This window comes from Cavia porcellus, unplaced genomic scaffold (assembly GCF_034190915.1).
Source record: "Cavia porcellus strain 051 isolate PalLab524CR breed Dunkin Hartley unplaced genomic scaffold, mCavPor4.1 scaffold_18, whole genome shotgun sequence".
Lineage (NCBI taxonomy): Eukaryota > Metazoa > Chordata > Mammalia > Rodentia > Caviidae > Cavia > Cavia porcellus.
Genome location: NW_026947501.1, coordinates 46,144,516 through 46,158,881, shown reverse-complemented (window position 1 = coordinate 46,158,881; position 14,366 = coordinate 46,144,516). Strand labels below are relative to the sequence as shown.

At 48.9% G+C, this 14,366-nt stretch overlaps 1 protein-coding gene across 6 annotated transcripts in view; it reads right to left on the bottom strand.

Annotated features, from left to right (window-relative positions):
• Positions 1-8,965: 8,965 nt before the first annotated feature.
• St6gal2 (ST6 beta-galactoside alpha-2,6-sialyltransferase 2) overlaps positions 8,966-14,366 on the bottom strand; it is a 54,731-nt gene continuing 49,330 nt past the window's right edge. For all 6 annotated transcript variants that reach the window (XM_063229734.1, XM_063229733.1, XM_063229732.1 and 3 more), the window contains exon 6: positions 8,966-12,951. In XM_063229734.1, the coding sequence (XP_063085804.1) occupies positions 12,680-12,951 (272 nt within the window). In that variant the 3' untranslated portion in view covers positions 8,966-12,679. The remainder of the gene's footprint in view (positions 12,952-14,366) is intronic.

Here is a 14,366-nt window from a genome sequence, read left to right as displayed (position 1 = left end):
TACGCTTCCAGGGTCCAGAAGCCAGGGTCAGACTCTGTGCCTGGTGAGAGCCACTTCCTGGTTCATAACTGGCCTTTCTCGTACTGCTCTCTCCCCTGCCCAAAACTGTTGCCCAGGCTCTCAGCCAGGCCTCTCAGTCCCTCTCAGATGGAGAGCAAGGGGGAGTGTAATTGTTGATACATTGTGTCAACTTGAGGAGGTTACAGGTTTAACTGACTCAGCAGGGGACCACGAGCCCTCACTGTTAGGGTAAACTGAGGCACAACTGCGCCCACTAGGCAAGCAGAGTTTAAGTAATGTGTAAGTGTTTATTACAGACCCAGTGGGAAAAGACCAATGGCACTGAGCAAGGGGCAAGAATGTTTTATGGAGATTTAGGTGGGAGAGGTGGGCATTGTTGAGAGGGGTGCAAAACTCTGGGTCTCTGAGTAGGGGCTCTGGGCTGGCTGGTACAGAGGGTGGTGTGGGGTACAGAGGTGCTGGCAGGCACAGCATGTCTTGTGGTTTTAGGTGGAACCAGCTCTTTGCAGGTGGAGCTGTGTGGGGCACCTGCTGGCTTCCTGTTAAGTGCTGGATCAGATCTGCTGGGAAGTTTTTCTCTACTGGTCGGGCTGAGGGTTTGCTCTGAAGACCTGACACTCACTTTGTAAATATCCTGAGCCTGTGCAAGAGGAGGGCAGGGAGACGGTGCTACAGTCTACAGGAGTGCTACAGCCTGCTTACAGTATAAGGGAGGGGAAGAGGCAAGCTCTCCCTCCTCCTTTTCACTCTTGTTGCTTTTGCTGTCTTCCACCCACAAGAATGGTTGCCCTGTGCCATGTTACCCTACTTTGGAGCCAGCTGATTATGCACTGCAACCTCCACAAGCTGTGAGCTAAATAAACTTTTCCACGTTAACTTTGGACGTCAGGTATTTTGTGTCAACAATGAGAGAAACGTAATCAAGATGAGTTTCAGATGACACAGTGCCCCTTTCTGAAACAGTGGACCTTCAAGTTACCACCAGCCTCACAAATGGGTGGCTTGGGACACCACCAGAATTTTAGGTTTAATGTTCTGCTGAAGTCTTGAGTTACCACCTGAAGGGCTCTCTAGTGTCCTCTGCGTGGCTGTAAACCAAGTCCTGCGGTGCCAGAGAAGTGCGTGTAAGCATCAGGCTGAGCCCAGATGTGTGTGTTTGTGGACAAGATTTCAGTCAGTGCTTTATATAATTAGTGCTATCAAAGTGGCCCCCCAAAGCTAGAAAAGAGTGGAATGTAGGAAGGAGGGAAGATAAAGATAGCAATGTCAATCAAAATGAAGAAGCAGAGTTGTGGAGATCTTGCCACTACCTACAGCTTGCTGGACTTCACCATCTCCACAGTCTTAGATGGGGAAGATTTGCATAAGTATGCCAGTGCGGAGGAGCCGAGCCTTCAGTGGACGCCATGGCTGATGATACTGTCACTGCAGTATAAAGCACAGGCTTGCAGGTGGACAGTGGTGATGTGGAGGGGCTGGTGGAGGGACACGCAGAGGAATTGTGTGTAGGGGAACCTCATCAACTTCCAGCTGAGCAGCAGCCTGGCAGCTGAGGAGCTTTCTGAAGAGGAGGGAGTGTCGACCCTTGGAAATAAAGAGAACCCTGAAAAATGGACAGAGTGGGGATCTGCACAGGGAGCCTTGGAAACAAACCATCTCCTTCAGGATCGGCGGTGCTGTCCCTTTTCTAGCTTAGCTGTGAACTTTTCTGGAGGAAGAAGCCCTCTCAGTATGCAGTGCCCATCACTGTTCACTTTGGTGACTTATTTAGATGTATTAGACCCGGGATAGAAGCCTAACAGTGATGGTGCCATCAGGGTTTGCATTCTCTGGGGTCATTGCGCTGAGTATTTCACATGCCCCTCTGAAATCGCATTGCAAGGTTTCTGGGGTTGGGTGCTGGCAGCAGCTCTGACCTACCAGGAGGAAATGGAAACTCTGGAGGAAGCAGTCAGATGCACAAGGCCACATAGCTGGCCAGGGAAGCAAGTGCTGAGCTCAGGCTTCTGCTCAGCAGTGAGGCTGAGGGTGACGCTGCTCATCACAGGGCTGCCCAGCCCAGGCCGTGTGGACTTCAGGGCTGTGGACCCACCACACGTGAGTTAAACAAATGAGCAAACAAGAATGGGTCTCCTGAGCTCACCCACACCCTCATGAGACTCTCACCTAGCCCACGAGGTAAGAAGTCCTCCAGGTACATCGCCTGAGTTTCCGCGTCCCCATTTATGTTTAGGAGCCTGGTTCTTCTGCTCCTCCACATGTCCCTGAAATCAGCACATGGAGGAGCTGGAGCCCACTGTGGTTTCCAAGGGAACCCCCTCAGGGCCCTGTGGATGCAGCCCAGGGGTGGACTGACTGAGGGGAGCAGAGACAGCTAAACAGCCCAGTCCAGTGTTTACCCTCACCTCTAACTGACTCTCTTCTGACAACAGCGGCAGGGATGGGGTGGGGTGGGGGATAACACATGGCTCACTTTGGTCAAAGGGCCTGGGCTTCAATCCTGTCTCCTCCAGTGATCTCCATCCAGAAGGGACCTTGGAGCCTCAGGTCTGTGCATATCCTCTGGGTGGCGCTGTCAGGACGCAGTGAGGTTAGGGGGACACATCTGCCAGCTTCCCCTCTGAGAGGGCCCTGACTGCATGCCGATCTTATTCTGTTTTCCAGCCTTCTTTCCTTTGTGAAAGGGGAGAGTGGCTGGGTTGTAAATAGCAATGTTTCGGTCTCATAATGTGCAAAAGACGACTCTCTAGCCCTGACATGGCTCAGTGCTGGTCTTTTGAGCTGTTGTACACATCACAGCAGCAGCACAACAAAGAGTAAGGGCCACGAAACCGAGTGCAAGGGTGGATCCCAGCTCTGCCACTCAACTGCTCTCTGACCTTCGTCACTTCCCTTTGCCAAGTGCAAAATCGTGTCCCCCACGGGTCAGACAGCACACTAGCAGGACGCTGGACAGAATGAAGCGCTTAGTCAGTGCCATCGCTTCCATAGGTCCTCTTCGTAGCTTGTGGATCTCAGGCCAGGATGGGGGAGAGAGGGGCTGCCCCTCACTGTGCAGCACAGCAGAAGAAGCAGTGCAGACTCTGGGGTACTGTGTCGTCTCCTGTGTGGAAGAGGTCAGCCACAGCCCAGACGCTCTGGTATCTAGGACTTGTTACCACAGTAGTCCAACCTGCTGGTACAGCAGTGATTTCTCTTCTGTAGCAAGAGAGTCTGCTCATGTGTGGAGCTCCTCAGGGTGGAGCAGGCCGTCTATATCTTTCTCTTTAACCTCCAGCCCGCAGCGCTGCTGTCTGCTAATGATGCCAAATGACAAATCCAATAAGCAAGTCACAAAGAAGAGGGACTGTGAGTCTGAGGATAAACTACTTTTAGTTGGGAAACTCACCTGGTCTTCAGGGAGGCCCATGGTTATCATTTTATTTTGGGCACACATGAAATGCAGATTTTTCCTAGGAGGAGTGTGTTTTCAGAACAGGAGATGAATGTAGGATTACTTTAAACTTTCACAAGTCTTCAGGTGCTGAGGAATCACTGTCAGAACACAAAGTGAATGACCACAAGTTCCCAAACCAAAGCTGCTGCTTCACACGGGCCCGGAGCATGGCCACCTCGTGCATGTGGTGTGTTGTGACATAATTTAGGTTTCTCCTCACAAGTCCCAATAGCCAGAGCCCTCCCAAGCCCAGGGGTAGAAGCATGCTCCGGTGCTCCTCAGGGAAGGGCAGAGCTAGCATAAACAGGAAAACAGAGCCAGATTCCCAGCTTCTGCCTTTCCTTAACCATAGTTTAGTTTTGAGACAAAATCTTGAAAATAAGTGGCTAGGGACTCTCCAGTCCAGGATGGGAGGAAAGCAAAAAGGGAATCAGGAGAGTTAGACAGTGGGGCCCAAGCAAGGAGCATGGCCTGCTCCTCCCACTGTACCCTAAATCCCAGGGTGGGGTAGGAAAGGCTTCTGAGGTGGGCACATAGGCACTGCAGGACTTGTTGTCTTGGGAGACAGGGAAGGTAGCGGGACACAGGGGCATCCACTAGCACAGCGGAGACTCCGCTGATGTTTCAGTGCCCTGGCCACACCCGGCTGGGAGCTGGGGGAGCTGTGAGCCTGCAGGGAGAAGAAACCACTCAGGAGATCCACAGCTCGGAGGCCTTGGCTGGGGGGGGGGTGTGAGAGGGCGGCAGCTGGGCCTAAAGTGACCTACAGTTGGGCCTGGCAGCATTGTGGGAGACTGACCAACAGTGGACTGCGATGGCATTGGGACATCTTAGCACGGATGGGTAGTGGTCAAACCCAGGGCCAAGTTTCGGACAGGGTCAGGGACACTCTGCACGGACAAACAGTAGCCAAGACCAGACTCCCTCCTGTTTGCTGACACTCTCTCCTACAGTCTAGAATTTTTATTTCAATAAAATATGGCTTTTATTTTTCAGTATAACTCTGATTGAAATTTTATGAATAAAATTAAATATAAATGTTTAATATTTATTGAGATAAAATCTACATACCACAGAATTCAGCTGTGAAGTATACTTTGAAGGATATTCCCAAGTTTGCCCAGCCATCACCTTTACCTAATTCCAGAACTTCCCATTGCCCAAGTAGAAACTGAAGCCATCAACACGTGCTCCCCACCCATCCACTTCCCACTCCCAGGCAGTCACGGATCTGCTTTCTGCTTATGGACTCAGTTGCTCTGGACATTTCAACGCTTCCCCACCGCCCATGAATGATGTCATGAGTTCACGTGCACTGTAGCATTCGTCAGTAAGGATTTCTTTTAATGGAAAGTAGTTCCGTGGCATGGCCACGTTACATTTTCTTTACCGATTTATTGGCATGAATGTTCGGGTTGTTTTGCCTTTTTGCTATTATGAACAAGGCTGATATGGATAACTCTGCACATATAGTTAATGATTATCTCTGATGTCATAATAGTTACCTAGGAATCCTGTCACAAGTTATCACAATGGTTTAAAACAATAACATTTTATTTTCTTAAGGTCTCCAGTTCAGAAGTCCAACATGGACCTCACGGGCTAAAATCTGGGTGTGGCACAGCTGCGTTTGCAGTAGGGGGCTCTGGGGAACTCTGCTCTCCAGGAGTTGCCGACACTCCTCAGCTTCTGGCTGTCTCTTACAGCAGGCCGGTATCACTGGACAGGAACCTGTGCCCACACTGCTGGCTGTGGTTCTCTCACTCCTGGGTTTCCCTAAAGACCACTGTGGCTCATCCAACACAGCTGCAGGATTTAAGGTCATTTGACTAGTAGCCTTAATCCCATCTGCAGCTTTGATTGCCCTTTGCCATGTGACGTGACACAGTCACAATTTCTAGGGGCCCAGATGCAGGTGTCTGTGTAGGGCCCCATTCTGCCTACCGCAGGTGCACACCTTGGGTGGATTTGTGAGTCAGAAGGTAACGGAATCTCTGATTTTATTGAGGACTGTGAATTATTTCTCTAAGTGTCTGCACCAACCGACATCCCCACTGGCAGAGCACGATGGCTGCACTTCTCCCCACCCTCGTCCACACCCGCTGAACCTGAGTTTTGATTCTGCCACCCTTGAGAGCACAAAGGGATGCCACAGTGCAGTCTCCTGGGTTGCTGAGATTGTTTTCACATCTAAGCTCTCGTTTTCTACTTGCTTGGCAGAAATAGCTATTTGAATCCCTTTCATTTTAAATTTTCTCAGCTGTTTATTATTGAGCTGTAAGAATTCTTTACCTGTATCAGAGCTATGATTCGAAAGTCTTTCCTCTATATGCAACTTCTCATTTCACTACTCTGGTGCTGTCATTCAACCCCAAAAGGTTTTGACTTCTGTGATGTTCAGTTTATTTTTTTCTTGTCACTTGTGCTTAGGTATTTATTACAGCTGGACAAACATTTCCCAACCCCAAATCAAGAAGATTTTCTTGTGTTTTCTTCCAAGAACTTTATTGTTTTAACTGTTACTTTTAGTCTATAATTTAATTTTTGTGTACAGTGTTAGGTGGACAAAGGTGTTCATTTCACTCATTCCTTTCCTTCATGGTAGAGAAAAGGGACTGTGTATAAAACGTGGTTTCAACACCGTGGCCTTGGGGCAGCCAGATCCAAGTCAGGCTCCTCCCGGATCTCCCCAGCCATGCACACAGGCATGACCTTCTCGACTCCCAGGAATGGAGTAGAGGTCTATTCGACTTCTAATTTCCCAATTTTTCTTGTAGCTGTTTTATTTTGCCTCTTGCTAGCACCAAGAGGTCTTGTAGCTGTGGTATCAAACACTTGCCACTGATTGTCTTCAACAAACATCTAGGAGACAGAACTGTGAGCCCCAGTGAGCTCTGAATTGGGTAAATTATGACACTCACGTTGAATGGAAATTTTCATTGGACATAAGAAATACAGGAGCACTTTTCTGGGTTTTTAGGAAGCTTCAAAGCTGTCTGACCCCTCCAGCGACCACAGGGCTCCCAGCTTTCACAGCTTTCACAATGATGATATTGGTGTTGTTCAAGATGTCTGGGCAGCAGGAGGTCAGGGCCTGTTAAAGCCCCAAGGTCAACACTCTTACAGAGTAGTGGCCACTTTTCTGAAATCAGATTATTGCAGTCCTTAATTTCCAAATGTGTGAGAAGTTTGGCTTGAAAACTTCTTGCCAGTGTTCTTCTGGCTTTTGTGGGTGGACTTCATGTTTTTCAGTCCTTCTTTTTGCCACATCAGGAGTGCTTCAGCATCTCAGAATTAAACAATGATCAGGGAAGAACCTAAATCCATATTAGACTTGAAATGCTGATTCTCATCAAGATTTATTTATGTCCCATGTTAATTTTTCTGAAATTGGGGTGCATCTTCCAGTCATCCTTCTGTGGTCTGCAGTCTGGAGGGTCTTATCACTGTCCACTGCAGACCTCAGAACCGAAGACCACTTCAGCAGGTCAGGAGACAGTCCTGGAGGCACTGGGCAGGGCTCCTCATATGTGAGCAGGGCCATCGCTTCCCACGGTTCACTGGACAAGGCGGGGGGAATCCAGAGAACTAAGTGTCTTGTTCCAAAAGTCTTCGGGAGTGAGGGGCTGTATTCCCAGAATAACCTAGTGGTCAGGTACACCTTATTCTGCTTTTTCTTTATTCCCAAGGTGATAATAAGCCATGAAAAATATCTAAATAAGTCTAAATCTTTTCAAATAAGTATAAAATAAGTTCTAAGTTACTATTGTTTATATAGACAAAGATGTAATTTTATTTAATTGATATGTAAAATTTGTCCATAGTTTTGGAATATGATACAATGTTTCAATATATTTTACAATGTTTAAATCAGAGTAAGTATGTCTGTCTCCTCTAATGTCATTTCTTTTGGTGAAATGTTCAAAATCCTTTCTTCTGGTGTTTTGAGAGATACAGTACATTACTGGTATCCGTGGTTAACCTGCTTTGTAAAATAACACCAGAATTTATTTTTTCTTTCTAAAATTTAACATCCATTGAGCAAATTTTCTCCATCTTTTCTCCACTGCTCTCCACAGCCTTTGGTAACTACCATCCTATTCTCAATTTCCATGGCATTAACATTTTAGATTCTACATGTACGTAGTTTACGATGCATTTGTCTTTCTGTGCCTGGCTTAGTATTCGTGAACTCAGGTTCCGCACGTCCCTCGCACGTCCCTCTTGTGCTGTAAACAGCAGGACTCTCATCTTCATGGTCAGACAGTGTCTGTGCTCTGCATTTTGTTACTCATCCATCTCTTGATGGACATTTAAGTCACTTACATTTTTTTTGGCTACTGTGAATGGCACTCCAGGGCACACTGGGCACAGTGGTGCACACCTATAATCCAGCATTTTGGGAGGCTGAGGCAGGAGGATCGAAATCTCAATTCCCATGTGGGGAACTAAGGGAGACTCTGTCTCAAAGAAAAGAAGTGAGGATTTAGTTCAGTGACACAAGTGCTTGCCTGGCAAGTGCTAGGTCATAAGTCTGATCCCCAGTACCAAAAATAAATAAATCAGTAACAGGATGTTGGGAATGTAGCTCAGCGGCAGAATGCTCCTGGATTTGGTCCCCAGTACTACGCTACCACCCACAAAAACTCCCAATGTAGCTGCCTGTCTGACGTAGGAACCCTATTCTCTCTTCCTGTGTCTATTACCGGTACCAGGGCAGCTGCCTTAACTCCTGAGAAAGCCCTGCACATACCCACCCACAGCAGGAAGGGTTTCCTTCTACCACCTCTGGCCAGGGCATGTTGCTGGTGGTTACTCTGATGGGGCCCCCTGGACCTTTGTGAAGACAAACAATGTGGAGAGAACCCTGTAAAGGGAGTCGGCATCTCAGCAAGGGACTCTGCCAGCCCTTTCCTCTCTGAGACCAAGGTAATGTAATTCCTGTGATTCCTCTTCTTTCCCTGAGCCTTCCTGCAGCACCTAAATCTTAGAGGACACCATCTGCTGGCCTGGGGGTCCCACGGCTCCCTCACCCACTGCACCCCCAGGTCCTCACAGAGCCTCACCTGACCCTCCCTGTCCCAGCCAGCAGAGCTAAACCTTCACCGTCACCTGCGAAAGGCTCAAAGCTGGTATCCAGTGGGGCAAGAACAACCACCACCAACATGGGACCCGCCTGCCACTGGCCATGGCCTTCCTGCCATACCTGTAGACAGGCTGGGGAGAGCCATCGGTTAAAAAAGGACAAGAATGAACCAGATGCTCCTTTACCAAGGAACACATGAGCCTAAAATACACTTCCCTCTTCTTCCTGCCACTTCTGTTTTGTTGCATGTGACAATTAACGATGCAAGACAACCCTGGGGGACACCTGTGATTCCAGTCCGGTCCCTGCTTTCGCTTCTCAGGAACCTAATTAGATCTCTGATCCACCCTCATTATTAATGGCCCATTTCTTTGCTATCTACTTGGCTGTATGTGTAACTTCTACAAATTAAAGCAGAAACCTCCAGACAAATGAAAACATGTTTTATTTACAAGAAAAGTCTATACACTGTGTAAACATAAAAATATACAAAACCAAAATAGAAAATATCAAAGTGTTAAAATGTGTACAAACACTTCTAAAATGCAACTTCTGGAAAACCTCAAGCCTTAGTTAATTGGAAGGGCACACATTTCAGTTTAAAAATTATCATACAAAAGAATTCCCAAAGCTGTTACAAAAGTTCATTGGTTTCCACTAGAAGGATTTTATAAGTATTTTATACAGAGCAAAACAGGGTGCATGTTACAAATGCTAGATTTCATCACAACAATGCATTTATCTAATTAGGTTATTTTCCATGGAACCAAATAATTGTTTCTTCCCCGGATCTTGTAAAAGCCACGAGCTAGTGATAAACTGAGTTCAGAGTTACAATCAGGGTTCTGATGCAGATCCAACATTAGGCAATGATTCTACCTTCACAGTGTCTTTAAAATACTTCTGCTCTGCCTGTGGTTTGCCATCGTCAGGGGGTGCAGAATGCGTGTGGAGGGGCTGGAGGGCCATGTTGTTAGTAGAAGGAGGTGTAACATTTGTTTCTTTCTCTTAAAAAATTAGTGTTTGCATAATTTAAAAATTTCACTGTAAAGGTTACATCATAAAAGTTAATGAAAAAGACAATATAAAATCAAGCATGTGTGTAGATATGTATATATGCAATTATATAACTATATCTACATGCACACTTTCATACTAAGAGCAAGAATCTTACTATATCAAGGTCTCAAATTCTTCAACTTTCATTACCCTAAACTTGTACAGAAAAACTGGATTATTTTCTTCTTACTAAAAGATTTCAATCATTTAATAAAACAAGAATCAGAACTTATCCTTGATTTCTTTGAGCGATCAGAGGAATCCCTTTCATTTTCCTGATAATGCCTGGGTGACTGAGCCCTGCGGAGTCATTTCACAGTGGAGACGTCCAGGGGACCAGCGCCACACTGAGCTCCCACACGGCTGCCAAGTGCTTTGTCTCCACGTGGAGCAGGCTCCACCACCGTGCGGTGCAGGGAGACTGAGCCACGTGGAAACGCCATGGGGTGCTAGGGGGTGGTGTCGGCCCTATCTGTCTGCCCCCAGCCCCAGCCCCATACCACTTCCTTTGTGTGTCTCGCTATGGCTAAGCAGAAGGGGGCTGGTACTGTCAGCTGCAGGCACTGCGTCAAGTGCTGGGCACCTGGAGGTCCCCAAGCCTTCCGCTGAGGCTCTGACCGTCTTTCATCACAGACTAACTCCTGGAAGGTGGACCCCACTTGGTCCATCTGACACCCCAGCAGGCACTAAAGTGCAGAAATGCGACAGGGCCATTGAGGCACAGGTGGAGGCTGTATTGGTCTACACAGAGACAGAGACCAGGTCTCTGGTGACAGAGATGCAGAAGAACAGGATGCGGCCTGTGCCAAGTGAATCAAGGGTGTTCCAGAAGGGCAGAGGCAGGGAGGAGCTGGGTCATCACTACTGGCCACTCCTTGAAGGCCACGTGTCTGCTGGAGCTTGGCGCTGTGCACAGGGAAGTCAGCCAGCATTGGACAAAACCCGGCCCTTAGGACCAGGAGCACCTTCAGGTCGCCTGACACACAGCAGACACACTGGTGAGGACACTACCTGAAACTTGCAGGCTGCAGTCTGTGCAGGCAGTGCCTGGAGCTTGAGTGCCGTGCTCCGCACTGCTCAGCCTACCCTGAGTCCCAGCACTCTTTAAGGCCAGGACAAATTTTCAGATTCTAATTAAACTTGCTTTATGCTCGTTGGCCCTTCCTGTAACTCCGCAAAACTGAAAGTATTCTTTTGTAACTACAGCCGCTACGATAGAACTCTATTTAAAGATCTGTGAAGTGACTTTTGGGGCCTTTTAATTTGGATACCTGTATTGCCCCAGTTGATTATTTGCTGGCCAAATTCCTGCCAAAGGGGGCTGTGCTGAATGCTAAGGGTGCCGTGAACGAGTCCACTTGGAAGACTATAAAGGGATTTCCAGGGCTGCGGGTATTTAACAGTGGCAAAGCTTGGAAGATCTAGAAAGATCCCCAGGCTTCAAGCAGAACTCACACTGTGAGCACCTCCTGGGTGCCTCCTTTGGAGCTGGGAAGTTTCTCCCCACTAAAGTGTGGCTGGGACCCGGCTCTTCCAGGAAACCGGGGTGAAGCAGGGCGGGATGGTGTCTACTGAGACGTAATTTAACACAGAAGACAAAACCATCCACCCTGTCTCACTGACTCGGCATAAATACACACAAGCTTTCCAACTGCTCCCACTTCTCCATGGCAATGGGGGTGCCTGTGACTGTAGGGTAGAATAATCAAGGAGAAGCCGTGGGGCTCAGTAAGACACTCTTGCTTGAGGAAAGCCTCCTGAGGGCACGGGAACAAACCACTCCAGAAATGAAGAAGCCTTTGCCAGTGGGCTCTTCTGACAGTTCTGCCTCGTGAGGGGCTGCCTTCAAGGAAGCCCACTGTTGCCACTGCCCTCGGTCTAAACTGTGGCACTGAGATATGCTCTGCTTTGATGCTGGAATAACAGCATGCTTCATTAAGGTGTTTAAAAAGTTCCTGTTGCACTACCAAAAATCGCTAAAGTATCAGTGACCGAATCTGAGGTTAAAAACATCAGCATCACTAACAGGCTGGTGTGAGTGTTTTTCCAGTGGGCTTCTCCATCTAAACAGGCATGGAATTTCCTTGTTAAGAGCAGTGCTATCCCACACCCCATGTTGTTATTTAACATTATGGCTTTGTCATGCTGCTGACAGAAAACACACCTATGAAAACCAGGACTGGCTTCTGAGACACCTGTCAGCGGGAAGAACTGGCTGTCAGGTTTGTAGAAGCGGATAAAACCCCGCATAAAAAAGGCCCTTGTGTGTCCCCTGTAACCTGGGGCTGTGGCTCCAAAGTCCTTCCTGCTAGAGAGGAAGGATAAGCGTGTCCCTGGTGTCCCCTGCAGGCCACATCACTGCCACATGTGTCACCTGTGGGGTGAACTTGTGGGCCAGGGGCAGCAGGTAGAAAAATCAGCATCTGGGACACTCTGGGTGCTGTTGCAAGAAGCTGCCTGAACCAATGCTCTAAGAGAGTCCTGGGATCCTGCAGGGCACAGGGCCTCCTCTGCGTGTCCTCAGGGGCCAGTTGTTTCTCGGACCAGCTGGGTGCCAGCACTTGGTTCTGATACAGGCAGCAGAGCATTGTGGGGGGGGGCAGAGATGGATGCAAGGCTGGGAACTTGCCCTCCTGACCTATCAGGGGACCCCTGCTGTCCAGGCGGCTCTTGACTCACATTCACCAGGGAACAGTGTCTCTAAGGATGACAGCTCCCCCTAACCTCCGTCTGGATGTGTCTACACAGAAACCCTCTCTGTCTCCAGAAGCATCAGGGGAGCCATAGCTGCAGCCACCCTGATAAAGGGCAGCCCTGACCTAAGAATGCCAGCACTGTCTGAGGTATTGGACCCATGGTTTTCTATCTAGTCTTTTTCTTGCCTCTTATTTGAGTATTTTACTTAAAATTCCATTTTTATACTCAAAGTACTAAAAAATAATCAATGGCTTGGGAGAGAACGTGACAGTTCACGGCTCTGCAAGACAGCATCTAGGATCAGCTTCAAGTATTCTCTGTGTCTCTGAGGACGAGGACGGCAGTAGTACCTTGCTGCACATGGCTCCCGAGGTCCCTTCCTAAGAGCGCGCGTCCCCGGGGCCGGGCTCAGGGCACTGAGCCGCCCGGAAGCCGGGCAGCACCACCTTGCCCTTGCGGTACAGGTCAGCCTGCGAGCCCATGTTGAGGCGCTGCACCAGGAGCTTCTCGAAGAGCAACGGGTGGTAGGCTCCCAGTGTGCAGGCCGAGTCATAGTACAGCTCATGGTAATGACAGAGCTCTGTCTGCCGCACAGATGGGATGTACTCATACACGTGCACCTCGTCGCACATGGACATCATAATGACGATGCCTGGAAGGAAGGAGGGCACTGGGTGAGCAGTGTCAAGGAGGAGCCCACTTCACCTGGGAGAGGGGTGGGCCCTGGCCAGAGACACCCAACTTCCAGGCGGTTCACAGCTGCCCCGCCCCAACTTCCACAGGGTCTCATGTGGCTCTCGGTGTGGGGCAGTGGCCAGGGACACTCTGGACAGTGGTGTGTGTTCTCTGGTGCCATTTCCTTGGCCTGCACTTGGGGCAAGATGGCTCTGAGGCACCTCACACTGGACCTCTGCTTGGCATAGGCTGCTCACGGGCTCTGGACTGAGCCCTTGGGCCCCAGCTTCCCACATTTGGGGTTCAAAGAGAATCCTGGGGAAAACCGCACCTGCACTGAATAGATGCAGGTGTTCTTCCTGGTCCTTATTCCCCAGCTGTCTCTCGGGTGGCATCTACACTGCGGGAAGAACTTTAAGTCCTCTGGGGATGATGAAAAGTACGTGGAAGGAGGTGAACTTCAGCCCAAGCACCTTAGGCTTAAGGAACAGCCAAGCACCAAGCATCTTAGGCTTAAGGAATCTGCCCTGTGAGCTTAAAAGGCAGCCAGCAATGATCCAGGGCATGGGTCGGGACGGAGCACTTCCAGGGAGAAGGAAAACACGACTTACCACTCCCGGGCTGCATGTGAGAGGCAGACAGGGAGATTTACCATCCTGAAGGAGAAGAACATTTACTACTTTAAGCTGTTTTTCACTCAGCATGGCTAAGTCATTTGCCACATGTGTCCTTGCCATTTTAATTACTTAATGCTGTTATCAGCATATAAATTTGCATTTAAATTCAGAGTCTGTCATATAATAAAAACCAAAAATTATTAAATGTGGTTAAAACTGTACATAGTTTTTTCTAGAGGTCTCTAGTAGCACTTAACTGGTTCCCGGAAAGCTGAAGCATGCATTTCTTCGGGCTTTGCAAGGGAACTCCACTGCTGTCTGTGTCTGGAGGTGCAGAAGAGCATGGTGGGGTTCAGAGTGTGGGGTAGTGGATCAGGCATGCAGGGGGCAGGTGGGAAGGGGAGCAGAGGCATGTGCTGGGGGAGCCTGGTCAGCAGCCTTCCACATTCTCAAGCTGGACCCAGGACAAATCTGTGGGATTTAGAGCAACTTCCTTTTAAAATTTGTATGTTGAACTAAAAAATCCCATGTTAGTATCTGGAGATGGGATCAGGCTGTGACATCTTAGGGTGTCCTGAGTGTCACGTAGGTACACCTGGATCCCAAGGAGGTACTGTGGAGGTCCCAGCCCAGCTCTTGGTTTGAAGATTCACTCGCTGGACTGCAGGGTCCTGTACACAGCTGCACTCATGGGCACAGAGCCGTCAGCCATGGAAAGAGGCAGGGAGGTGGCCCAGGGAGGCCAGGTACAGGTTCCTGAGTCTTCTGCTGCTGG